This window comes from Molossus molossus, unplaced genomic scaffold, assembly GCF_014108415.1.
Source record: "Molossus molossus isolate mMolMol1 unplaced genomic scaffold, mMolMol1.p scaffold_m16_p_5, whole genome shotgun sequence".
Lineage (NCBI taxonomy): Eukaryota > Metazoa > Chordata > Mammalia > Chiroptera > Molossidae > Molossus > Molossus molossus.
The window spans coordinates 64,098,626-64,125,841 of NW_023425388.1; the positions used below are offsets into that span (position 1 = coordinate 64,098,626).

General features: G+C 45.3%; 1 protein-coding gene across 3 annotated transcripts in view; it reads left to right on the plus strand.

The window, feature by feature from the left end:
• Positions 1-27,087, plus strand: part of PARP9 (poly(ADP-ribose) polymerase family member 9) — a 50,590-nt gene extending 23,503 nt beyond the window's left edge. For all 3 annotated transcript variants that reach the window (XM_036242944.1, XM_036242947.1, XM_036242946.1), the window contains exons 8-11: positions 1,858-2,235; positions 5,496-5,632; positions 6,466-6,640; positions 26,333-27,087. In XM_036242944.1, the coding sequence (XP_036098837.1) occupies positions 1,858-2,235; positions 5,496-5,632; positions 6,466-6,640; positions 26,333-26,694 (1,052 nt within the window). In that variant the 3' untranslated portion in view covers positions 26,695-27,087. The remainder of the gene's footprint in view (positions 1-1,857; positions 2,236-5,495; positions 5,633-6,465; positions 6,641-26,332) is intronic.
• Positions 27,088-27,216: the final 129 nt, after the last annotated feature.

Here is a 27,216-nt window from a genome sequence, read left to right on the forward strand (position 1 = left end):
AGAGGAGTACCAGTGGCTCTACAATGTAGAGTCTACATCCTTCCCAACACTTTAGATTGTCAGATTTAGGAATTTTTGCCAATCTGGTGGGTAATTTTTTATAACCCAGGTTACAAATGAATAGGAACATCCTTTCACACACATATGGGCCATTTGTGTGTCCTTTTCTGTGAATTCTTTTTGCTCAGCTGGCTACTAAGTTGTTTCTTTTTGTTAATCCTCACCCGAGGACATTTTTCCATTTTTTGTTCAGGTAGGGTGGGAGAGAGGGAGGGAGGGAGAAACATCGACTTGAAAGGGCCACATCGAGTGGTCGTCACCCGCACAACCCAGTCAGGGTTGGGGACAAACTGCAACCAAGATACATGCCCTTAGTGGGAACCGAACCTGGGTCTCCCTGGACCGCAGGCCGACACTCTAACCGCTGAGCCAAACCGGCCAGGGCTCCATTAATTTTTTGATAGAGTGGAAGGGAGGGAGGCAGGGAGAGGGAAGCATCAATGTGAGAGAGACACACACATCTGTTGGTTGCTTCCCACATGACCCTGACCAGGGCTGGGGATGGAACCTGCAAACCAGGTACATGCCCTTGACCAGGAATTGAACCCGCAACCCTTCAGTCCAAGGCCAAACTGGCCAGGGCTGGGTGGTTTTTCTTAATGATTTGAGGGAATTATTTTATTCGTCCTCATCCGAGGACATTTTTGCATTTATCTTCAGATAGAGCGGGAGGGAGAGAGGAAGGGAGAGAGAGAGAGAAACATTGATGCGAGAGACACACGCCAAGTGACTGCCACCCACACGACCGCAACAGGGGCTAGGGACGAACTGCAACCGAGGTACATGACCCTAGCGGGAACCAAACCCAAGACTCTCTGGTCTGCGGGCCGACGCTCTAACCACGGAGCAACCGGCCAGGGCTTGAGGGAATTATTTTTTTTAATATTTTTTCTTTATTGATTTGAGAGAGAGAGAGAGGTAGAAACATCGATGAGAGAGAACATCGATGAGCCGCCTCCTGCACACCCTGCAGGGGCATGTGTCCTGACCGGGAATGAGGGAATTCTTTATATATATTTTAGATAATGCCTCACCTATGAATTCTCTCTCAGCTAGTGCATCCCCCTACCTTTTTTTGTTTGCAATTTGGGTTCAGAGCTGCCGTAATCTATCAGTGGTTCTTCTTGATACATATATTTACTCCTTGTGGAGGGGATTGCAGAGAGAGGTATACATGGGTGGGTTTGAATCAAGTTCCATTTCCTTTTCTGCTGGGATATACTGTGTCCAGCAGTGGGAGCTCCGAAGCTCCCAGTGCCGGGGCAGGTGTGAACTGTTCTGTGGCACACAGATAAAATGTAAATAGGAATCCCAGGGAGTGGGATTAGGGGTATTTCCTTCTTTCATTATACTTTGATAATTTCCCAATTTTTCAGTAATAAACATCTATTATTTTTATAATCAGAAATACATTTTTAAAATAATTTTTACTCTTTAAGCTCTATGGCTTAATGAGATGTTTGATTTTAAACCTGGCATTGGCGAGAGGTTAAAGAAAATCCCATTCAGCAGCAAGTAATAGCTGGTCAACATTCAGTGTGAGATCACAGGGTGAACTCATTGGTGAATTGGTAAATGCAACACAGCAGGGGCAAGACAGGATGGAGCCAACCCCTAAAGCTAAACTGTGTTCTCAAGAAAACTGTAAACTATACTTTTAGATTTCCTTTACACCCTATGTAATCGAAGCTGTTAGGCAAACAATGTTGACACTATCCTGGGGCAAACACTGGCCATTATTCTGCTCTGGTTTGAAACCCACCTGTCTTCTGTGGTTGCTTATGATAGTGTTTTCAGTCCTCCAGGGCATCAGAGAGAACCAAGAAAATGGGCTAAAAGCTAAACCTCCTGCCATCAATCTGATGGGATCTAACCAGGAAAAGATGAGTGAAGCCCTAGAGTGGATACAAAGGATAATGACCCACCAGGACCAGCACATCATTGAGAATAATCATATCCTCTACCTTGGGAAAAAGGAACATGACATTTTGTCTTGGCTTCAGGAAACCTCAAGGGTCTCTATCTCAGAGGTTATCAGTCCAGGAAAGGCAGTTTTAGAGATTAAAGGAGCCAAGGCTGACGTCATTGAGGTGGTTATGAACATTGAAGAAATGCTGTGTGAAATTCAAGAAGAAATGGCGAGAAAAAAGGAACAAGCCCTTTGGAGCTTGTCAGGTGAGTAATTTTCTATTAAGTTGGAAAGTCAGGTCTCCCAGCTGTCCTTTTGGGTGGGATTATATATGTGTATGTGGATAAGAGATAGAATGGGAGGGAGAGCAAACCATGCAGGCTTTGTACTAGGCCATAAACTTTTATAACCATTTTTGGGCTCTGTTTCTACCAGCAGGGTTAATTATTAGTAAATGAACATGCACACACACACACACACACACACACACACACACACACACACACACAATTGGATGTACTTATGATGACCTGGATTGCCTAAGCGGCAATTAAGTGAAAAGCCTAGAGTAACCCACTTCCAGTGGTGGGGGAAAAAAGTATATCCTTAATTCTGCAGGTGGAGCATTCAACTATAGATACATTTCACTTAACTTTTTAAAATTGAGTTTTATTGCATTTATTTGTTGCTGGCCACCCTAGGAACCCTAAGATTGCTTACTTTGAGCCTTCTCACCAAAGTAAATTAATTGGTACTGTTAAGTACACGCAAGCATCGCCTATTTAGTGGGGCAAAATCCATCAGGGTGTCTGGGAATTGGGGTCTGGAGAGATCCTGTTTACATAGCCCTAGTGCTAACTTGGAAATTATACCATTGAAAACACTACCTTAGGAGGCTTATTTCATTCATTTATTCAACTAATGAATATTGCATCCATGATATGTACTGGGGAACAAGCATTGTTCTAGGTGCTGGGGATACAGTGATAAAATGGACATTGTTTTCACTCAAAATCTAATTGGGGATACTGAGAAGCAAGCAGGGTTAGTTATGAAAGAGGGTGAAAGTGCTCTGAGGCACCTAACCCAGACTTGGGAGTCAGGAGAAAGCTTCTCAGAGGTGGTGTCATAGTGGAGAACTGAAGAATCAGAAGTTAGTAAGGGAAAAGAAACTTTTAAGAAATCACACCATAGTAAGGCCTAGGTTGTGTAAGACTTTATAGGTCACATGAACGAATTCAGAGTTTTTCTTGAAACAAACGGGGAGCCTTAAAAGATTTTAGGCAAAGATCAGATCAGACTTGTATTTAGAAAGATCACTGGTTGTCATGTGGAGAATGGATTTAGTACAGAAATTCAGATGCAAAATTTCAAAGGACACCTTATTTTCACCATGTGTTTATAAAATGATTTAGACAGATATGGTCAAAGTGAGTGAGAGTTTGTAGCAAATGTTGTATCCACATTCCACAGAAAACCCTGAGTCAAAACTATGAGAAAAAATAATATACAAGAATGAGACCCAAGATTATGATTTCTACTTACCTTTTTTTAATCCTCACCTAAGAATATTTTTCTATTTATCTTCAGATAGAGTGGGAGGGAGGGAGAGGGATAGAAAGGGAGAGAGAGAGTAACATTGATGTGAGAGAGACACACCGACTGGTTGCCTCCTAACCAATCCCAATCAGGGCCAGGGGCCAACTGAAAACAAGGTTCATGCCCTTGGCCAGAATCGAACCCTTGACTTATTGGTCCACGCACCAATGCTCTCTACCACAGAGCCAAACCGGTCAGGGCTCTACTTACCTTTTGAAGTATAATGTCTGTGGATATGTAAACTGACACTGATACCTCTCAAGAAAACAAAGGACAAAGAAACATTCATCTCCTGTAAAGCCTGTGGCCTTATTTTAACTGCATTTGTAAGATTGACCCATCCTCCCAGCTACTGGCAATTTAATCATGTAAGTCCCTTGTTCTGCTGCAAGGTGGCATTTTTAGTACCTGATAACTAAGCATATTGTTCCACAGCAGTGTTTCAGAGGTTCATACAGACTCATCCTCTCTTAATTAGATTAATATCATCATTAACAAATTGGATACATTTGAAATGAGCTATTACTACAGAGAACATCAACTATCCATTAGAGTAATAAAATTTAAATAATAGAAGTTAGGCATCTCCTCTCTTTTATGTTGTTCTTTGAATCCTTCCTGGTGAACTTTTCTGATAGCAAGAGTTTGTAGATTTTGAATCTCCAGTGCCCAGACAGTGCTTGGCATGTAACAGGGACTTGGTAAATGTTTGCAAAACTCAAGTCAACTAGCCCTGGCCGGTTTGGCTCAGCGGTTAGAGTGTCGGCCTGCAGACCAAAGAGTCCCTGGTTTGATTCCGGCCAAGAGCACATACCTCGGTTGCGGTTTGTCCCCGGCCCTGGCTGGGGTCATGCGGGTGGCAACCAATCGATGTGTCTCTCTCACATCAATGTTTCTCTCTCTCACTCTCGCTCTCTTGCTCTCAGTCTATCTGAAGATAAATGTAAAAATATCCTCGGGTGAGAATTAAAATATACACGCACGCGCACACACACTCACACACACACATAAATAAAATAAACTCAAGTCAACTAAACTTAATACTATATTTCATCAATGTGAGCTATTGCTCTCCAGATTTAATTTGTAGTCTCTTCCTTTGAAATTTTCTGGCTTTGGAGTTCCTTTACTATGGATTTTTGTCTCTCCTGCCTTCCAAATTTACAACTTGACCCTCTAGCGAATTTCTCTGGATTCATCATCTGCTTTTTGTAGTTAAATTCAGCCCACTCAATTAGATACTGCGCTGGGGATTGGGTCATATTAGTATACTTGGTCTAAAGTCAAATGCAAACCAAAAGGAAACCTTTTCCATTTTGTCCACCTGTATATTTAGTCCAGTAAGAAGCTTCTTTGGCCCTGGCCGGTTTGGCTCAGCGGTTAGAGCGTCGGCCTGTGGTCCGGAGAGACCCTGGTTCGATTCCCGCTAAGGGCACGTACTTCGGTTGCAGTTTGTCCCCGGCTCTAGTGGTTGTGCGGGTGGCAGCCACTCGATGTGTCCCTTCACGTCGATGTTTCTCTCTCTCTCTCTCTCCCTCTCTCTCCCTCCCACTCTATCTGTACAAAAATTGGAAAAATGTCCTCGGGTGAGGATTAAAAAAAAAAAAAAAAGAAGAAGCTTCTTTGGACAATAACAGGTTGTCCCTTGAACTTAAAAAAGGAAGTAAGTTAAGGGAGAGAGGAAAGGAAAAAGGGAGGAAATACATGACACAATTTACTCTTAATCTCCAAATTTTGCTCTTCTTGATTGGGTGGTGGCATGAGTAATATATATGCCAAATACTCTATCTGTCTTGTCTTTTGCATGTCCTAAACATACGAGGCATACAAGTTAAACTGGCTAATCTATGCCTCTAAACTTCTTTGTTTCATTAAATTTCTTGCCTCTCGCAGAGCACTGAAAAAGTTTTGTGTTACTCATTTTTAGGACAACGGACTACTCAGCAACCAAAACTCCAAGATGAAATGAAAGAAAAGAAGTTCCTGAGATGTCTAATGCCTTTAACTCAAGAAATTTATGATAAAAAGAAACAGTTTGAAAACTGTGGTTTGCAGGTTATAAAGGTATACATAATTAAGGGGAAAATTTGACTTATTTTGCTATTAATCCATTTGGTTCTGTAGCTGAAGAAAACACCTCTGATTACTCACCTGACTGGGATTCTCAGAAAGAAGACTGAGAGGGAGCTAGAGATGGGCAGGTACCAGGGTATGGTGGGAACCAGGAGGCAGAAATGATGTCAGGATGTACAGAAGCATAGATCAGTATCCAGGAAAAAGCTGCTTAACGTGATGCAAAATAAAAGAACTGGAATAGCATTTATCACACTGCATTATTATAATTGTGTACCCATTTTTATCTCTCACTAAACCATGAGCTTTAAAAGGGCAAAGATGGTAAATACACTGTTGACCATTTCATTACCAGTGCCTGCACATAGTGATTCTTCAGTGCATTTTTATTAAATGAATTTGTCAGAGAAGGGATGGGGAATTCTGAAGAGATAAAAGTCAAACTAGGAGGTCGGTTGGGCTGGGAGAGACTCTTACATAATTTGAAATGATAAGCTAATTGCGCCCAGCCAGTGTGGCTCAGTGGATTGAGCATTGACCCATGGACCGAGAGGTCTGGTTTCGATTCCCCAGCACGTGCTTGGGTTGTGGGCTCCATCACCAGTAGGGGGTGTGCAGGAGGCAGCCGATTGATATTTCTCACATAGATGTTTTTCTCTCTCCCTTCCTCTCTCTAAAAAACCAATAAAAACATTTTTTAAAAAAGAAAAGTAAATGGCATGCAAAGGAACAAGTGCCTTTAGGTTTGAAGCACTGCATCAGGCACTTTAAGTAGCAGTTCTACAGTGTTTTTTTTTTCTGTTTTTCATTCCCTTGGGTTCTAGGTCGAGAAGATAGACAACGAGGTTCTCATGGCTGCCTTCCAAAAGAAGAAGAAAATGATGGAAGAGAGAATGCCTGGGAAACCTGTGAGCCAAAGATTGTTTCAGCAAGTCCCACAGCAGTTCTGCGAAGTGGTATGCAGAGTGGGCTTTCAGAGAGTGTACTCAGTGCCTTGCGGTAGGTGTCAGCCCCCCATTATTGGGACCACTGTGGGTGGGACTTGGTGAGCAGACATGTGCAGAGGACTCACTACAAATAGCATTTGTCGCTGGGGGGGGGGGGTCATTTGCACCTTGGATTTAGTGGTTGAATCATTTGGAAAGGTCATATATATATTTTTTCTTTTTCATATATTTTGTTGCTGATGGGTTTTATGTTGATGAAATTATTAGCAGTAAGATGTACAGTTCCGGTTTTCTCCTTTCTGTGTTTACATGTCCTATCTGCAGAGTATCCTGGAGCTTTTCTTTCTTTTTCTGTTTTTTTTTTTTCTTCCACTTATCTCAAGAAAATTATTAACACTGCCACACCATCCTACTCCTGTAATCAAAAGGGCATTTTCCTGAATTTAATAAAGTTGGTCTTTTCTCTTCCATCCTCTTCATTTCCTGCTAGTGAATGAATTAGATTTCACCTGGCAGGTGAAGTGACTAACACCTGAAGACCCTTCTCAGCTGTCGGAGTTTTATGTGTGGCTTCCACCACTCTTTCCAGTTGTACAGAAATGTTGCATATTTCATTGCTAAATTGTCCCCTTTAGACCTCTTCAAAGGAGGCCGAGAGTTTTGTCATTATCATGGGGGATACCTAGCAATGCAGCCTGATTTTGCCTGGTCCGTGAAATCTGTGGCTCTTCATTTTTACCTTCCAAAACATGTAGCACGATCCTTGCTGTGGTGCCAACTCCAAGTCTTGATTTATGGAAAGCAAAGGGTCTAAAAATTCTCTTCTCTTTGCCCCAGAGGAAACGTAAGCAATACCCCAGGTAAAAATTGAACATGCACAACTGGAGGTGAAAATTGATCTATGAGTCCCCACCAAGCAGTCTTTGAGTATAACCAGGAAAGTGATATCAGTATGGTCCTTTTGTTAGTAGTCTTAAAAATTCACAACTTCTGCCCTAGCCGGTTTGGCTCAGCGGTTAGAGTGTCGGTCTGCGGTCCAGAGAGACCCGGCTTTGTTTCCCACTAAGGGCCCATACCTCGGTTGCAGTTTGTCCCCAGCCCTGGTTGGGTCGTGCGGGAGGCAGCCACTCGATGTGTCCATTTCCCATCGATGTTTCTCTCTCTCTCTCTTCCCCTCCCACTCTATCTGAACAAAAAATGGAAAAATGTCCTCGGGTGAGGACAAAAAAACAAAAAAATTCACAACTTCTTTTGCTCCTAAACCATTGTAACTGGCTTCTCTGCACCCCACTCCCCTTGCTCCTCCGCACACAATCACCACCTTGTACTCAAACTACTCTAAGATCATCACTATCCTCCTATTTTCCAAAGCCTGCGAGTACCCTCTTTTCAGTCCTGTGGCAGATATGGGTAATTGCCTACCCAACATCTGTAACCTCCTGCCTCTCTCCTGACCTGCAGGGTCCTATTTCAAACTGTCTTTTGGACATTTCTACCCAGATGTCTCATAGCCACCTCCAACTGAACTCTTTTCTTGGCCGTACTTTTCCCGAAGACATAGGTTTTTTCCTTTTTTTCTTTCTGATACTACCTAAACTGGCTAATACCATCACCATCTATCTATCAGGTCTTCTAAGCTGAAAACTGTATCATCCTCCATTCCTTCCTTCCTCTCTCTCACATCCAGGCAGTCACACAATCCTACTGATTTTCTCTCAATAAAGTTCTCAGCACAGCCTCCCGTCTCTATTCCTACTGCTTTAGTTCACCTTCCTGAGCCTAGATGATGACCAGGTCCTTTCTTTGCCTCAAAACCTCCTCTTTCTAACCTATCCTTTTTTCCACCGAATTTACCATGCTAAATAATTGCATGCCTATTTAGCATCTCCATTCCTAGTTGCCTATAAGGTAAAAACCCAAACTTGTTCATGGAGCACAGAAGGCCCGAACCCTACATTATTTCACCTGCCTCAAGACTCACTATGTTCCTCAACACTCTAGCCATGAACTTCTTAGAGTTTCCTGAAGATGCTGTATTGTCTAGTGCCTCTGTACCTTTGCATGTGGAATACCTTCCCTCCTCACCCTCTTTAGCCCTGCAAATTCCTATTCCTTCTTCAAGACATAGCTCAATAGCATCTCCTGGTTGACACCTTCCCCAACTCCTACAGGCCCAGTGAGCTGTTTCCTTCTCTGTGTAACTGCTCTCCCTCCATTCCTTCATTACAGCCTCGATAACTCTAACAAGTACAAAAATTTAGTCCTACAAAACTCAGGTGTGGGACTTGTCTTTACAGCTGCATAACTGAACTTTACCTAGCTTTCATGCTCCCAAGTTCACAGATGTGGAAAACTCCATCTTGACAGTTCAAGATGAACTCAATCATTTTCAAAGTGTTCTTAGTCCCTTTGGAGTTTAGACTCAGTTCCTGCAAGGTTTTGCCTGTAGTATTCCTCTTCTGAGAGTGCTCTCCACAGTGGGAGAGCACCCTCCTGTGCCTAAATTTCCAGTCCTCTTTGCTCTTAGGTAGTGTCTACACAGGGCACTCTATTTTTCGTGTCAAAGGAATTCCTCTCCAGGCCAAGTTTGTGTCCCTCCCACAGTGCAGACAATTTTTTAAAAATGTGTTTTTATTGATTTGTTAGAGAGAGGGGAAGGGAGAGAAAGATAGAAACATCGATGAGAGAGACATATTAATCGGCTGCCTCCTGCACAACCCCTACTGGGGATTGAGACCACAACTCGGGTATGTGCCCTGACCAGGAATGGAACCAGGACCTCTCAGTCCATGGGATGATGCTCAATCCACTGAGCCACACCGGCTGGGTGACAATTTTATTTTTAATTCTTTCTTTATTTACTTATTGTTTTAATGCTCACCCAAGGATATTTTTTATCTATCTTCAGATAGAGTGGGAGGGAGAGAAAGAAAGAGAGAGAGAAACATTGACATGAGAGGGACACATTGACTGGTTGCCTCCCACACAACCCCGACTAGGGCCAGGGATGAAACACAGCCAAGGTACGTGCCCTTGGCCGGAATCGAACACAGGATTCATTGATCTGCGGGCTGATGCTCTACCACTGAGCCAAACCAGCCAGGGTTGGGCAACAATTTTTGAGTGTTCATGCTCCAAGCTGAAATGTGGATTCTTTTTTCTTTTTAGTCATTTTATTGTTGAATGTATTACAGATGTCCCCCTTTTTTCCCCATTGATGCCCTCCTCCCCAATCCTGCCCCCTTCCTGCCTTCCCCACATTATTGTCGGTGTCCATTGGTTGTGCATATGTGCATAGAAGTTCTTTGATTTATCTCATCCCACCCTCCCTCCCCCTTTCCCTTTGAGGTTCATCAGTCTAACAACCAATTTGTACTTTTTTTTTTTTAATGTAAATGGTTTATTTATTTATTTATTTATTTATTTTTTATTTTTTTTTATCCTCACCCGAGGCTATTTTTCCATTTTTTGTACAGATAGAGTGGGAGGGAGAGAGAGGAAGGGAGAGAAAGAGAGAAACATCGACGCGAAGGGACACATCGAGTGGCTGCCACTTGCACGACCAACCAGGGCCGGGGACAAACTGCAACCAAAGTACGTGCCCTTAGCGGGAACCAAATCCGGGTCTCTCCGAACTGCAGGCCGACGCTCTAACCGCTGAGCCAAACTGGCCAGGGCTAATTTGTACTTCTTAATTCCTTCATCTTGTCACCCATCCCTCCAGCCCCTGCCCATCTGGCAAGCAACAGAAAGTTCTCTGTATCTATGAGTCTGTTTCTGTTCTGTTTGCTCATTTTGTTTGTATATTCAAGCGTTGATAGACATGTATTAATTGCCATTTTATTTTTGTTGTTCTTCTCCTTCAAGAAAACCCTTCAACATTTCATATAATACTAGTTTGGTGGCGATGAACTCCCTTAGCTTTTTCTTGTCTGGGAAACTCTTGATATGTCCATCGATTCTAAATGATAGCTTTGCAGGATAGAGTAATCTTAGTTGTAAGTTGTTGCTTTTCATCACCTTGAATAGATCTCTTGCCACTCCTTTCTGGCCTGCAAAGTTTCTTTTGAGAAATCAGCTGACAGTCTTATGGGAGCTCCTTTGTAGGTAATGAACTGCTTTTATTTGCTGCTTTTAATATTCTCTCTTTGGCCCTGGCCAGTTTGGCTCAGTGGTTAGAGCGTCAGCCTGTGGACTGGAGAGTCCCAGGTTTGGTTCCTGCTAAGGGCGTGTACCTTGGTTGCAGTTTGTCCCAGGCCCCAGTTGGGGCCATGGGGGTGGCAACCATTGGATGTGTCCCTCTCACATCAATGTTTCTCTCTTCCTCCCTCTCTCCTGTTGTTGACCAACGAGACAGACCAGACTCAGACTCCGAACTGGGTTCAAATTAAGAGAGTTTTATTAGCTGCGCGGTGACTGTCCCATCCTATACAGAGGAGAGAGCAGCCCCGAGCTCGGGGGTGGGTTGCTTATATAGTTATCTTAGCCCCTGTTAAGGAATTTGGGTTAAGGGTATGTGAGCAAGCAAGCATGTACAGAAGCAGATATTTGCAGTTAGCTGTTATGCCTGAGGGAACAATCAGTTTCTGTGTACACAAAGCAAAGGTTATCTATACAATGCAGTGGTTATCTATTAGGAGCTAGTTCTTGCCATTCCCTTAAAATCCAGGGGGTAAGGTCATGTGTTTGTCCTTTACACTCCCTCCCCCTCTCTCTGAAGATAAATGCAAAAATTTCCTCGGGTGAGGATGAAAAAAAAAAAAAAGATTCTCCCTTTGTATTTAACCTTCGGCATTTTGATGATGACTGTCTTGGTGTGGGCCTCTTGGGGTTCATCTTGTTTGGGAGTCTCTGTGCTTCCTGGACTTGTATGTCTGTTTCCTTCACCAAATTAAGGAAGTTTTCTGTCATTATTGTTTCAAATAGGTTTTCAATTTCTTGTTCTCTCTCTTCTCCTTCTGGCACTGCTATGATGCAAATGTTGGCATGCTTAAAGTTGTCCAGAGGGTCCTTACACTACCCTCATTTTTTTGGATTCTTTTTTCTTTTTGCTGTTCTGATTGGGTGTTTTTTGCTTCCTTATATTCCGAATCGATGGTTTGCTTCTTGGCTTTACCTCCTCTACTATTGAATCTGTGTAAATTATTCTTTATTTCAGTTAGTGCATCCTTCATTTCTGTCTCGTCCTTTTTCTTGTTGTTGATGTTCTCACCAAGTTCCTTGTAGGTCTTCTTAAGTTCCTTGAATGTCTCACAAAGTTCCTTGATCAATCTTATAACCTGTTTTGAACTCTGCATCTGATTGATTGCTTATCTCCATTTTGTTTAGTTTTTTTCTTTCATTTGGGACATGTTTCTTTGTCTCATTTTTGCTGCTTCTCTGTGATTGTTTCTATGTAGTAGGTAGAGTTGCTATGTCTCCTAGGCTTTGTAGGGTGGCCTATTGTTGTAGGCATACTGTAGGATCCAGTGGCACAGCCTCCTTGATCACCCCAGCTGGGTCCTCGAGTTGCACCCTGAGTGTGGACTGTACATTCTTCTTTTTTTTTTTTCTTTTTTAAATCTTTATTGTTGAATGTAGAATGTATTACAGATGTTCCACATTTTTTTCCCCCATTGACTCCTTCCTCCCCACTCCCGCCTCTCTCCCACCTTTTCCCACACTATTGTCTGTGTCCATTGGTTATGCCTATAAGTTCTTTGGTTTATTTCTTCCCACCCCCCAGCCCCTTTCCCTTTGAGGTTTGTCAGTTTAGCAACAAATTTGTACTTCTTAATCCGTTCACCCATTCCCCCAAACTCCCTCCCATCTGGCAACCAACAAAATGTTCTCTGTATCTATGAGAATGTTTCTGTTCTATCTGTTCATTTTGTTTGTAGATTCCATTGTTGATAGATATGTATTCATTGCCATTTTGTTTGTTCATATATTTTATCTTTTTCTTCAAAAAGACCCTTCATCATTTCATATAATAACGGTTTGGTGGTGATGAATTCCTTTAACTTTTTCTTGTCTGGGAAACTCTTTATATGGCCATCAATTCTAAATGACAGCTTTGCAGGATAGAGTAATCTTGGTTGTAGGTTCTTGCTTTCCATCACTCTGAATATTTCTTGCCATTCCCTTCTGGCCTGCAAAGTTTCTTTCTTTTTTTTTTTTTTTTTCCTCACCCGAGGACATTTTTCCATTTTTTGTTCAGGTGGAGTGGGAGGGAGAGAGAGGAACAGAGAGAGAGAGAGAGCGAAACATCGATGTGAAAGGGACACATCGAGTGGCTGCCACCCGCACAACCAACCAGGGCCGGGGACAAACTGCAACCGAGGTACGCGCCCCTAGCGGGAACTGAACCCGGGTCTCTCAGGACCGCAGGCTGACGCTCTAACCACTGAACCAAACTGGCCAGGGCCAAAGTTTCTTTTGAAAAATCAGCTGACCGCCTTATGGGAACTCCCTTGTAGGTAACTAGCTGCCTTTCTCTTGCTGCTTTTAAGATTCTCTCTTTGTCTTGAACCTTTTGCATTTTGATGATGATGTGTCTTGGTGTGGGCCTCTTGGGGTTCATCTTGTTTGGGACTCTCTGTGCTTCCTGGACTTGTATGTCTGTTTCCTTCACCAAGTTAGGAAAGTTTTCTGCCATTATTGTTTCAAACAGGTTTTTGATTTCTTGTTCTCTCTCTTCTTCCGGCACCCCCAAGATGCGAATGTTGGCACGCTTGAAGTTGTCCCAGAGGCTCCTTACACTATCCTCATTTTTTTGGATTCTTTTTTTTGTTGTTCTGATTGGGCGTTTTTTGCTTCCTTATATTCCAAATCGATGGTTTGCTCCTTGGATTTACGTACTCTATTATTGAAGCTGCGTAAATTATTCTTTATTTCAGTTAAAGCCTCCTTCGTTTCTAACTGTGCATCGATCATTTCTGACTGGTCCTTTTTTATGCTCTTGAGGCCCTCACTGAGTTCATTGAGCATCCTTATAAGCAGTATTTTGAACTCAGCCTCTGTTAGGTTGCTTATCTCCATTTCGCTTAGTTCTTTTCTTGGGGTTTTGTTCTGTTCTTTCATTTGGGACCTGTTTCTTTGTCTCCTCATTTTGGCTGCCTCCCTGTGTTTCTTTCTGTGTATTACCTAACGAGCGGTATGGAGCTAGCTGAGACCAGATGCTGCTCGTTTGAAAAAATTTAGGAAAACCTGAAGCAGGATCCAAGTCAGGCCAATCCTATGGTTAAGCAAGTGCCAACAGCTTGGGTGGGCCTGAAAGTTGGGCGGGGCGGGGCCTCAGGGAGTCAGCAGGGCGGGGCTACCAGTGTGAGCCAGGTTGCTGGAGTCCCTGATATGGCGGCTGTCTGCCACCCCAGGGAAGGGCTCCCAAAGGAACAAAGGCCTCTGACAGCACGTTTGTCCTGGAGAAAGGCCCCTCTCCAGCCCTCGCTCCAGTGCCGAACAGCTCTTCCCTGTATGTCTCTGGCGCCCCTGGAGCTGCCTCCCCTCCAAGCTTAGAGGGAGAGTCCGATAAGTCCGTGCGCGGGCCCTTTAAGGAGCTGCCTGAGGCTCCCGCCGCCTCAGCCTCCCTGAGCCTCAGTTCCTGCTGGTTTTTCCAGCCAGAATTTATGGGGACTTCTCTTCCTGGCACTGGAACTCTGAGCAGGGCACCTGGTGTGGGACGGGGACCCCTCAGTCCTCAGGAAGGACCTTCCCAGCCGAGGTATCCTCCTGATTTTTATCCGCCACACGTGGGTGTGGGACCAGCCCGTAGCGCCACCGCCCCTCCTACCAGTCTCGATGCAGCTTCTTTAATTCTGTAGTTGTAGGACTTCCATTCAGCTTGATTTCAGGCGGTTTTGAATGATGTTTGTTCTGTAGTTTAGTTGTAACTTTGATGTGGTTGTGGGAGGACGCGATTCTGCCTTTACCTACGCCGCCATCTTGACCGGAAGTCCTGTACATTCTTCTGTTGTAATTGAGTCTCGATTGCTGTTGGCACGTCAATGGGAGGGTTTTTACTCAGGCTGATCAGCTGCAAGGACTGGCTATGTCCACTGCCCACTGACTTCTGACTACCTTGGAGGATCAGCTGTACAGGGGCCTGTAAGGTAGCCAGGCGCCGCCGGTGGGAGGTGGAAAGAAACCGAAGAGCCAAACAGCCAAATAAGCAGAAATCAGGCTTTATTGGGTACACTCCGGGCGGGTTCACAGACTCCGGGGGTCGATCCTAGAAGCCGCGCCCGATGCTGGGGTTTGTGACTTTTATATCTGCGCCTATGGCAGCGGGAACTTGTTGTTAGGGTTAGGTCCTGTGGGGCTACGCATGGGAGGCCCTGGAATGCGAGTCTATTGTCCCGGGACAAACAGTTCCTGGACTAGGACAGGAGAATAGGACAGGAGTTGATCTATGAGTTCAGGGCAAACAGTTCCTGAAACAGGGTGGGAGTTTAGGTTGGGTAAGCGAGGTAATGGCTGAACAGTTTGCCTGGCGCCAGTTCCCAGGATATCGGACAGGGCCCACCACACAGAACAAGACTTACTTCAGCAGGCCTCTGGTACCCACTGAGTCCACTCCTTGAGTGTGTCACTTGTGGAGGTGGTTGAGTGGTAGTGTTTTAATGTGGTCTGAAGCTGTCCACTGGGTGTGCTGGCTCTGGGGCAAGGTCAGCCACTGCCTGTGTTCTATCCAGGGCCACCCGTCATAAGCTACAATGTGATCTGCAGATGACTAGTTCTTGTGCTGAGTTTGGTGGTGCCCAAGCGAAGCCAAGCTGTGAACCAAGGCTGGTTGCTTCTAGTGCCAGGCCTGGGGCCACTTAACTAGAGTTATGGGGCTCGCTGAGAGCAGATGCTGCTTGTTTGAGAGATTTTAGGAAACTCTGAAGCAGGATCCAAGACAGGCCAATCCTATAGCAAAGCCTTTGGAAACAGCTTGGGTGGGCCAGAAAGTTGGGTGGGGCAGGGCCTCAGGGAATCACTGGGGTGGGGCCAACAGTGTGAGTCAGGTTGCTGGAGTCCCAGATATGGCGGCAGTCTGTGGCCCCCAGGGAAGGGCTCACCAAACGAACAAGGGCCTCCACCAGCATGTCTGTCCAGGAGAAAACTGCCTCTCCAACCTTTGTCCCAAAGCCAAACAGGTCAGTTCTTCTCTGTATGTCTCTGGCACCCCTCAAGCTGCCTCCCCTCTGAGCTTAGAGGGAGCAAATCTTTTAAGAGGAACTGCCTGGGGCCCCAGCAGCCGCAGCCTCCCTCTGCCTCAGTTCCCACTGGTTTTTACAGCCAGAAGTGATAGGGACTTCTCTTCCTGGCACTGGAACCCTGAGCTGGGTGCCTGGTGTGGAATGGGGACCACTCACTCCTCCCACTTCAGGGAGGACCTTCCTAGCCAAGGTGTCCCTCCTGGTTTTTATCTACCACACGTGGGTGTGGGATCAGCCCGTCTGTGCCTCTGCCCTTCCTACCAGTCTCGGCATGGCTGCTTCTTTAATTTCGTAGTTGTAGGACTTCCATTCAGCTCCATTTCAGGTGGTTCTGAATGATGGCTGTGTTGTAGTTTAGTTGTAATTTTGATGTCTGAAATGTGGATTCTTGTATGGTAGTCCTCACCCCTTCTAGAAATCTTCCCAGTCATTGCTACTTTCCATTCAGGTACCAGGCTGGATGAGGGGGCTGTAAACGGTGGAGTCAGGCAGTGGTCCCTTCTATTCCGAAAGTCCCCCGTTTTTCTGAGGTTGCTATTGTTCTTCACTATCTTGATTCCCAGGGCTATTTTGAGGGAGTGGGACAGATAAGTGAGTCCCTCTGTTGTATACCAACGAGACAGACCAGACTCAGGCTCCGAACTGGGTTCAAATTAAGAGAGCTTTATTAGCCACAAGGCGACTGTCCCATCCTACACAGAGGAGAGAGCAGTCCCGAGGTCAGGTGAGTTGCTTATATAGTTGTCTTAGCCCCCATTAAGGAATTTGGATTAAGGGTATGCGAGCAAGCAAGCACTACAGAAGTAGATACTTGCAGTTAGCTGTTATGCCTGAGGGAACAATCAGTTTCTGTGTACACAAAGCAATGGTTATCTATACAATGCAGTGGTTATCTATTAGGAGCTAGTTCTTGCCATTCCCTTAAAATCCAGGGGGCAAGGTCATGTGTTTGTCCTTTATATTCCCCACTGGTCTTAGGGTTAAATCAAATCTTTGATTCTAAAGTGTCTTCAATTTCTTCCATTGTGGCTAGCCTCTGATAGGGAGTGCTAAGAACCATGAGCTTAACAGCCTGTACTTTTTCTCTAAAAAATTGCATTAAGTGATTAATCAGGACTGGGCCACAAGTTAATATTAATAGGAGGAGGATTAAGGGGCCCACAGGGCCAGTGATAAGAGTAGTGAACCATGGCGACCAATTAAAGAGGTTCTCATACCAATTCTTAGAGGTGGATAGAGCTTGTTCTCGTTCATCTAGTCACTGTCTAATTTTATGCTTTCTCTAATAATACCAGATTGGTTAGCATAAAAGCAACAGGTTTCTCCTAAGGCTAAACAGAGAAGAACTAAACCTGTGGAATAATGTTAGCCAGAATACACAAATCTTTGGTTTCAATGGGAAAGACGCAGGGAGTCAGTCCTGAGGTGCAAGCAAACCAAGTCCCAGGGGTTGCAGTTAGGACCCAAGTCTCTTGCGATGAGGGGCTTAATGGGGTTAGGGTGGTAGTGTCCCCACATGAGTCCATATAAGGGGAAGAGCTTAGGTCGTAGTTGCTGATGATGAAGCATGTCCCCTGTCCTTGTAGGTCTCCGAGGGTCAGGCGGGGGCCTGACCTTCATAGCAGTGGCCGCCCTTGAGTGCATCTAAATTGGGTAGGTGCTTTACTGGCAGTCAGAGTCAGGAAAGAGACTAGGAGGAAACCCTGGGGAGCTTTATCTTCAGGGGATCCTCGGTCCGCTGTAAGGCCCATGGTTCAGGCATTTGCTCAGGGTGTGCTTTCTTTACCTGAGTGTGGTTAATCCAAAATTTCCATCCTGCTACCTTCAGAGCAATGGGCGTAGTCAGGATAACAGGAAAAGGGCCAGTCCAGTGAGGCTCCAGGGAAGCAGGCTGATGTTTCTTGACCCAGACCCAGTCACCAGGGGTGAAGTCGTGCGGTGCTATCTGGGGTGTCCCCGGTTGGGGTCTGGTGTCCTTGTTTGGCTGTCGGGTTTGTTCTCTCAGCCTCTGGATTGCCTGCAAAGAGCTGAGGAGGTTATGGTTACCTAGGTTGGCTAAGACCTCATCCCCGATTTTGGGTAGAATAGGGGGAGGTCGGCCAAACATGATTTCAAATGGGGTGAAACCCTTAAGATAAGGGGTACAGTGCACACAAAGGAGGGCAAAAGGAAGGAGCCTTACCCAGTTATCACCCATCTCAAGGTGGAGCTTAGTTAAAGTTTCCTTTAATGTCCTATTCATTCTCTCTACCTGTCCTGAACTCTGAGGCCTGTAGACACAATGCAATTTCCACGTAATCCCTAAAGCTTTAGCTAACAATTTTGTGGTTTGAGCAATGAATGCTGGGCCATTGTCGGACCCCAGAGCTAGAGGGAGGCCAAATCGGGGGGCTATCTCAGAGAGCAGTAACCGGGCTACCGTGGTTGCAGTTTCATTCTTGGTAGGAAAAGCCTCAGTCCAGCCGGAGTAGGTATCTATGAAAACCAGCAGATATTTATAGCTGTATTGGCCAGGGGTGACCTCAGTAAAGTCAATTTCCCAGTGGTCACCAGGAGCTGTGCCTCGTTCTCAGGTCCCGAGGTCTGTTTTTTTCCCCGAGGGTGAGAGTTGACTTGGGCACAGGCAGGGCATCTCCTTATTTCAGGTTCTATCCATCTGTTGAGGTCCCAGGCTATGAGACTGGAAAGTTTAGTCTTGCCGAGGTGGGTGCCTGATGGAGCTGAGAGATCAGCTCTCGGCCTAGGGCCACAGGCAAGAGGATCCTCCCATGTGGCCCCTGGTTGCAGCTGAGCCTCCGTCCAAGTTCTTCCTCCTCTTGGGTATAGGAGGGCTCTTTGGGGAGGCTTTTCCCTGGAAGGTCTGGAAGGATCTCTAGTGGCTCCACTGGTCTTAGGGCAGCCTCCTTGGCTGTCTGATCGGCGAAGGTGTTCCCATTAGCTTCAGGGGTGTCGGAGTTCTGGTGGCCCTGGCAGTGGATAATGGCCACTTTTGTTGGTAGCCAAATGGCCTCTAGGAGGGCAAGAATTTCTTCTTTATTTTTGATCTGTTTCCCTCCTGAGGTTAGGAGTCCCCTTTCTTGGTAGAGGGCCCTGTGGACATGGGCTGTGGCAAAGGCATAGCGGCTGTCAGTGTAGATGTTTACTGACTTGCCTTTCACCCATCTTAAAGCCTGAGTTAGAGCAATTAGTTCAGCCCTCTGAGCAGAAGTCCTGTGCCCTAGTGCCTGGGCCCAGACGACCTTGTCTTGTGTAACTACCACCACTCCTAGATGAAGCTGCTCCCATCTGTATAGAGAGCATGCTCTGGAGTTGGGAGAGGGTTGTCAGTTAGGTCAGACCTCAGGTTAGTTAGAGTCACAAGAATGTCGGAGCAATCATGGGGGAGCCTGAAGGTCATCATCAGGCAGCAGGGTGGCCGGGTTGAGGGCAGAGGTCTTCAGGAACTGGATTCAGGAGGAGTCTAAGATGAGTACCTGGTATTGGGAGACTCGGGCATTAGACAGACATCCACCGGTCCGGAAGGCTCCTGAGCAGAGCCTCAACAGAGTGTGCCCCAATAATCTGAAGGTCTTTCCCTAGGGTTAGCTTGGATGCTTCTTTAACTAAAATAGCAGTAGCTGCTATGGCTTGCAAGCAGCTGAGCCAGCCAGAGGCTACCGAGTCTAATCTTCTAGATAAGTAGGCAACTGGTCTCTTCCAGGGCCCTAAAGATTGGGTTAGGACCCCTTTGGTAATGCCTCAAGTCTCAGAGACAAAGAGCTGAAAGGGTTTAGCGATATCAGGCAGAGCTAGGGCCGATGCAGACATTAAGGCCATTTTTAGTTTCTCAAAGGCCTGTTGTTCTATCTCAGTCCAGATTAAGGCATTGTCTTTTCCCCCTGTGCTGGTATAGAGAGGCTTAGTGATCTCCGAATCCAGAGGCGGCAGTACCCTACAGTCCCAAGAAATTCCCGTACCTGTCTCTTGGTCATGGGGGTAGGGATTTTCATGACTGCCTCTATCTTGCTATTGGAGAACAACTGTTTTCCTTCTTTGAGTTCATAACCTAGGTAGGTCGCAGTGATGGTGCATAATTGAGCTTTCTTGGCTGAGACCCGGTATCCTAAGTGTTCTAGCTCTAGTAGGAGTGCCTTCGAGGCCTCCTCACATTCAGGAAGAGAAGCGGCTGCTAGAAGCAAATCATCTACATACTGTAGCAGGGTGACATGTCGGTACCTTTCCTGGAACAGTTGGAGGTCCTTGCTCAAGGCCTCATCGAAGATGGTGGGAGAGTTCCTGAATCCTTGAGGCAGTCGGGTCCAGGTCAGTTGTCCTGAGAATCCCCCTTCTGGATCAACCCATTCGAAGGCGAAGATGGGTTGGCTGAGAGGCGATAAAGGAATTGAAAAGAAGGCGTCCTTGAGGTCCAAGACAGTATAGTAAACAGGTTAGGAGGGATCAGGCTCAGAAGCATGTAAGGATTCGGAACCGTGGGGTGGATGGTTTCCACCCGAGTGTTTACTTCCCTTAAGTTTTGGACTGGCCTAAAATCCTCAGTCCCAGGCTTTTTAACTGGCAAGAGGGGAATGTTCCAGGCCGACTGGCAAGGTTTTAAAATGCCAGCTTCTCTGAGTCTATCAATATGCGTGGTTAGTCCTAGCTTGGCCTTTATGGAGATCGGGTATTGGCGGACCCGAATGGGGGAGGCATTGCTGCTCGGTTGTCCTATAACTGGAGGCTGATGCTTAGCTGGACCAGGAAAGTTAGTCTCTGCCCAAACCCCCGCTATTTCTTTTTTCCATTTTTCGAGGACAGCACTAGAGTTTTCTTTAGAAGGCTCCTCTAGTAGGAGGTATTCCTCGGATAGGGGCACAGAGAGCAGGAGAGACCGCTGGTTCCCCTAGTGTCAGGGTGGAGCTCTCCTGTTCGAAGGAGATGGTGGTCTGCAATTTCTGGAGGAGATCTCGGCCAAGGAGGGGGTCGGGACAGTCCGGCATGACTAGGAAGGGATGAGTGATAGTTCCTTGCCTAGGTCAGTTATCCTCGCTGTAGTCCAAGGGTAGGATTTGGACTTCCCCGTCGCCCCTACAATTGGAGTTTTCTCAGATGAGAGTGCCCTATGGTCTCCTTTAGAACAGGAAAGGTGGCTCCAGTATCAACTAGAAATTCAACAGGATGGCCCCCAACTTGTAATGTTAACTTGGGCTCCCGAGGGCCTAATCTGTAGGAGCCCCGACCCCCTCATTCAGTGTATTCTAAGAGGATGAGGTCCTTAGGTTTCTGTTGGGCCCCCTCTTAGGGCAGTCCTTTTTCCAATGACCATATTCTTTGCAGTAGGCACATTGGTTAGGGTCAGAAGGTGGCTGAGATCGTTGTCTAGGTCTCTGTGGGGTTGGCCCTATGTTTTTAGGCCTATTTCCCCATTGCCCTTTTTGATTCTCTTGAAGAGCGGCTATGATTACTCTTGTGACTTTTTTAGTATTGGCCGTTTCTGGGTCTTCCTGGTTGTTAAATACTCTCTGAGCTATTTCAACTAACTCACTAAGATTCTTTCCTTCAAAACCCTCTAATTTCTGGAGTTTCTTCCTAATGTCTGGGGCCGACTGGGTGACAAAAGCAATATTAATTGCCTGTCTATTCTCAGGGGCCTCTGGGTCTATGGGAGTAAAGAGGCGATAAGCCTCCATGAGATGTTCAAGAAAGGCCGCTGAGGATTCCCCTGCGGTTTGAACAGTCTCGCTTACCTTTAGATTAGTTGGCTTTTTGGCTGCTCCGCAGAGGCCCTGAAGTAGAGATCGGTGATACTGGGTTAAAGCCTCCTTACCTTGATCAGTGTTTGGGTCCCAATTGGGTCAGGTAGTTGGGAGGTATGCTCCTATTTGGGCCGGAACTGTGAGGGGTTGGTCGTCTGGCCCAAGGACGGAATTTGCTGCCTCTCTGTGGATCCTGTCCCTCTCCTCGGAGGTGAACAGGACCTGCAACAATTGCTGACAGTCACCCCAGGTGGGCTGATGGGTGTGGAAGATCGTCTCTAGGGGAGAGATTAAACCTTGGGGTTTATCAGAGAAGGAAGGGTTCTATTGTTTCCTATTATACAGGTCGCTAGTTGGGAAGGGGACATAAACCATGAAGGGCCGAGTCTGGTCTTCACCTGGTGGTGGAGCAACCTGATGGAAGGGCAGGATGGCAGCCCAGGAGTCTGGCGCCTGTGGAGGAGGGTTATAAGTGGTGCCGCCACGTGTATGGGAAGGACTGAGCTGCTGAAGGGCTTCAGCCTTTCCGGCCCAGCAGCGGCAGGTGGCGGAGACCGATGAGGGGGTGGCCCCACAGGGTCAGTGAGGGGGTCTTCTGGGGGACCTGAAAGAACAGGGTAAAGCCTTTGGGAGGGAGCAGGAGCCAAGGGCTTCTGAGGATTCCGCGGAAGCTGGGCAATTAAAATCTTCTCCCTATTAGGGTGCAAACATTTCTTAATATGATTAGGCTTGTCAGTAGCTAGGTCAATCCAAACATCGATGTAAGGATTTTGGTCTGGGTGTCCGGGAGTCCCGTAGATGACGCCTCGAACTGCGAACAAAGAGCTTAAGTCAAAAGTGCCCTGGGAGGACCAATTGACCCGGAAAGTGGGCCACTCCCATTCGCACAAAGTGTGCAAGAATCCAGGGTCTGCTGAGATGCTGTAACCTGAGGTGCTCTTGGAAACGTCTGAGAAGTTATTAAGGAGACATTGAAGAGGGGTCCTAGGTCCTGAAGGTCCCTGACCCACTTTCAAGGACACAGGCTGACACAGCACAGAAACACAAAACACAAAAAGACAAACAAATAAGACAGACAAAAAAATCAGAAAAACCGAACCGGGGCCAAAAGCGACGTCTCGCTATGGCCCTGGGGGTGGATCTATGTGCTGCGTCCAGCAGGTCCACTTCCCCTTATTCTGCAGAGTTTTCAGAAACAGACTTACCGAGGGACGTCCTGTCAGCTGAACTGAACCTGGGCCCAGGGTTTCCAGATGCTCTCTAGATGGAATTTGGAGTGGAGACAATTCCCAGGACAGAACGGCGTCTGGGGCAGAGAACATCTCTCCGAGGCCTTCCCTCCCCTAGACCGCCCATCCGCTCCTGGGATGATCCTGCCTCCCCGAGTCTGAGGAGGTCAACCCGCCGAAGTGGGGGACCTCGTTTGTCTATCTCACTCGGGCCTCCAAATGTTGTAGACCAACGAGACAGACCAGACTCAGACTCCGAACTGGGTTCAAATTAAGAGAGCTTTATTAGCCGCGTGGCGACTGTCCCATCCTACACAGAGAGAGCAGCCCAGAGCTCAGGGGGGTGGGTTGCTTATATAGTTGTCTTAGCCCCTGTTAAGGAATTTGGATTAAGGGTATGCAAGGAAGCAAGCATGTACAGAAGCAGATATTTGCAGTTAGCTGTTATGCCTGAGGGAACAATCAGTTTCGGTGTACACAAAGCAAAGGTTATCTGTGCAGTGGTTATCTATTAGCAGCTAGTTCTTGCCATTCCCTTAAAATCCAGGGGGTAAGGTCATGTGTTTGTCCTTTACACCTCCTCAGAGTCCCCAAGAGGTCTAGTCATGTCCTTTCTGATTCTTCTCTTCCCATCAGGTGGAAGGAAGAACTTATATCTATCTTGAAGTGAAAAAACTGCTCATAGAGTATATTGTATTGTTGCCCGGCTGGTGTGGCTCACTGGTTGAGCATCAACCCATGCACCAAGAGGTCACCAGTTCGATTCTCAGTCTGGACACATGCCCAGGTTGTGGACCAAATCCCCAGTCGGGGGACATACTAGAGGCAACCAATCGATGTTCTCTCTCATCGATGTTGCTCTCTTTCTCCCTCTCTGTTCATCTCTCTCTAAAAATCAGTAAAGGAAAAAAATCGAAAAGGGAAAAAAAAGAGCCCTGGCTGGTTTGGCTCAGCAGTTAGAGCGTCGGCTGGCAGTCCAGAGAGTCCTGGGTTCGGTTCCCGCTAAGGGCATGTACTTTGGTTGCAGTTTGTCCCCGGCCCCGATTAGGGTCATGTGGGTGGCAACCAGTCAATGTGTCTCTCTCACATCGATATTTCTCTCTCTCCCTCCTTCCTTCTCTCTCACCACTCTATCTGAAGATAAATGCAAAAAGAAAAAAAAGAATATACTGTATTGTTCTCTTCTCTGTTATATATGGTATAAAATCCATGCTCTGAATCCTTCCGGCTTTTATCTTATTGGTTCAAAGAACTCCTTTCGTCACTCAGAAAATCTAATCATGAAGCCCATACTTTCAAGGCCATATTTTCTGCTTTGATTAAAAATAATTATGTATGCCCTGGCCGGTTTGGCTCAGCGGTTAGAGCGTCAGCCTGCAGTCCAGTGAGACCCAGGTTCGGTTCCCGCTAAGGGCATGTACCTTGGCTGCAGTTTGTCCCCGGCCCTGGTTGGGTTGTGTAGATGGCAACCACTCGATGTGTCCCTTTCACGTCGATGTTTCTCCCTCTCTCTCCCGCCCACTCTATTTGAACAAAATATGGAAAAATGTTCTCGGGTGAGGATTAAAAAATAATAAAATAATTACGTATTAAAAATATGTATTATATGATTATATTATATATATTATATGTATGTATATTCAGTTGATTTTGTTCTATGCTTTATACTTTTTGCCCGAGTTAAGTAGCAAGAACTCAACATTTGGAAGAACAAGAAGAAATTCCCAGGAAACAAATCTTTAATTTTTATCTCAAAATATTTACTTGCCATATAAAACTGTACTATATTTTATCTGTTTCCATGTGGGGAGTTCCCCTTGTGAACTTTTGAGAATAGGGGTCATGTCTTAGTCATTTATAAAAAAATTTTTTTTCTTTCTTTATTGATTTCAGAGAGAGAAAGGAAGGGAGAGGGAGAATGAGAGGGAGATGGAAACATCGATGAAAGAGAACATCGATTGGCCAACTCCTGCATGCCCCCCACTGGGGATTAGGCCCACAACCTGGGCATGTGCCCTGACTGGGAATCGAACCGGCAACCTCTTGGTGCATGGGTTGATGCTCAACCACTGAGTCACACTGGCTGGGCTTAGTCATTTTTGAAGTTCTATAGCTGCACTGTTCAATATGGCAGCCACTAGCCACGTGTGGCTGAGAACCCTTAAAATGTGGTTAATCTGAATTGAGATACACTGTAAGTATAAAATATACACTGAATTTTATTTATTTATTTATTATTTATTTTTATATTCAGATAGAGTGAAAGTAAGGGGAACAAGTACATCAATAGAAGGAAGTCGTTTCTATTGGTGCAGATAACATAAAAGTGATGCTAACTCCAAACAGTTTTTAAATTTTTCAATCCCGTATTCATCATTCTGGTAGAAATAATATGTTTTTTTATTATCTTGGCAACCAGTTCTTTGGGATACAAGGTTGTTTTAGGCCCAATCGAAAGGTTATTTTGCCCTAAACAAACATTCTGTAGGTTTGAGGCATAAAATGTGCAAGGCAGTTCCTCTGGGATGACAGTTCCAACTCCATTTTATTTCTTTTTTTTTTATCCTCACCCAAGGACATTTTTGCATTTATCTTCAGATAGAGTGGGAGGGAGAGGAGGAGGAAAAGAGAGAGAGAAACATCCACGTGAGAGAGACACATCCACTGATTGCCACCCACACCACCCCAACCGGTGCTGGGGACAAACTGCAACCGAGATATGTACCCTTAGCGGGAACCGAACCCAGGACTCTCTGGTCCATGGGCCAATGCTCTAACCGCTGAGCCAAACTGGCCAGGGCTACACTGTATTTTAAAGACCACTACCCAAGGAAAAATGCAAAATATCTCCTTAATAATTTTATATATTGATTACAAGTTAAATGATAATATTTGGATATAATAGATTAAATAAATGTATTATTAAATTAATTTCACTTGTTTCTCTTTACCTTTTTTAATGTGGCTCCTAGAGAACTTAAAAATACAGATGTGGCTTACCCTGCATTTCTATTGTTCAGTGCTGCTCTAGAGCCTGATATAGTGTTTGATTAAGTGCCAGATAAATTTAAAGAAAGAGGAAGGTGAGAGAGGAAGGGAGGGAGGAATAGAAGGAAGAAAGGAAGGAAGCTATATTTAAATTATTATTGCTCTGGCTGGTGAGCTTAGTGGTCAGAGTGTCAGCCTGCACACCGAAGGGTCAAGAGTTCGATTCCCAGTAAAAGGCACATACCTGGGTTGCAGGTTGGCTTCCCAGTCTGGGTACTGCAGGAGGCAACCAATTGATGTGTCCCTTTCACATCCATATTTCTCTCTCTCTCTCCCTCCCTTCTACTCTCTCTCTAAAAAATTTAAAAAGCAATGGAAAAAATATCCTCAGGTGAGGATTAACAACAACACAAAAGTAAGCTATTATTGTATGATGATATCAGTAATAATTTTCTCTAGGGAACAACTTTGGGTGTCTGCTATCGACACAGGGACTTGGGACCAGAAAGTAGTAATTATTTGGAGGACTAGATAGAAAATATATATTAGAACCCAAATATACAATATGATTCTCCAGATCATAATAACCATTTACTCTTTTTTCTTTTATCAGACCCAAAGTATGGAGCTGGCATATACTTCACCAAGAACCTCAAAAACCTAGCATACCAGGACAAGAAAACATCTGCCACAAATAAGCCGATCTATGTGTTTGAGGCTGAAGTACTCACAGGCTCCTACTGTCTGGGTCATCAGCAAGCTATTGTACCCCCACCACTGAGTCCTGGAGTCATAGATAGACATGACAGTGTGGTTGACAATGTCTCCAGGCCTGAAACCTTTGTCATTTTTAGTAGTGTGCAGGCCATGCCTCAGTATTTGTGGACTTGCACCCAAGGTCCTATAAGGCCACAGGATTACTCATCAAACCCAAGGAATAGGGGGACATTCTCAAGTGGCAGCCCTGTTGATTAACCTCCATATCATTTAACAACTGACATGGCCTTGCTTTGGAGGAACTAATAATGACCATCAATGACTGAAAGGGTGGTTTGAATATGTCAAGTGGATTGTCTGTATGGACTGACTGAATTATTGAAGGAACCAGCTACATAACATACTACTAGCATCTTAGTCTTTATCTCCTGGGGCTGGGATAGATAGATACCAACTAAAACACATTCTGGATCATCCCTCTCCTTCAAGGTTTTCTTTCACTTCCTTTACTATAGATAACAGCATAAATGTTTTATATGTAATGAAGAGGTTTTTCTAGTATATGATCCAAGCCTTTTATTCTCTAAAATGATGATAGTATAACAGAATTATTACAGCAGGATTATTTTAGATTTTCCAGATAATCTTATACAGTGCTTTATATATCAAAATAAATCACCTTTGCTTTGAAAAATTACATGTAAAATGAAATTATTTGAAGTGAAAGGATATCAAAAGGCTGATATTCTACCGAAATCCTGTGTAGATTTGGCCATATCA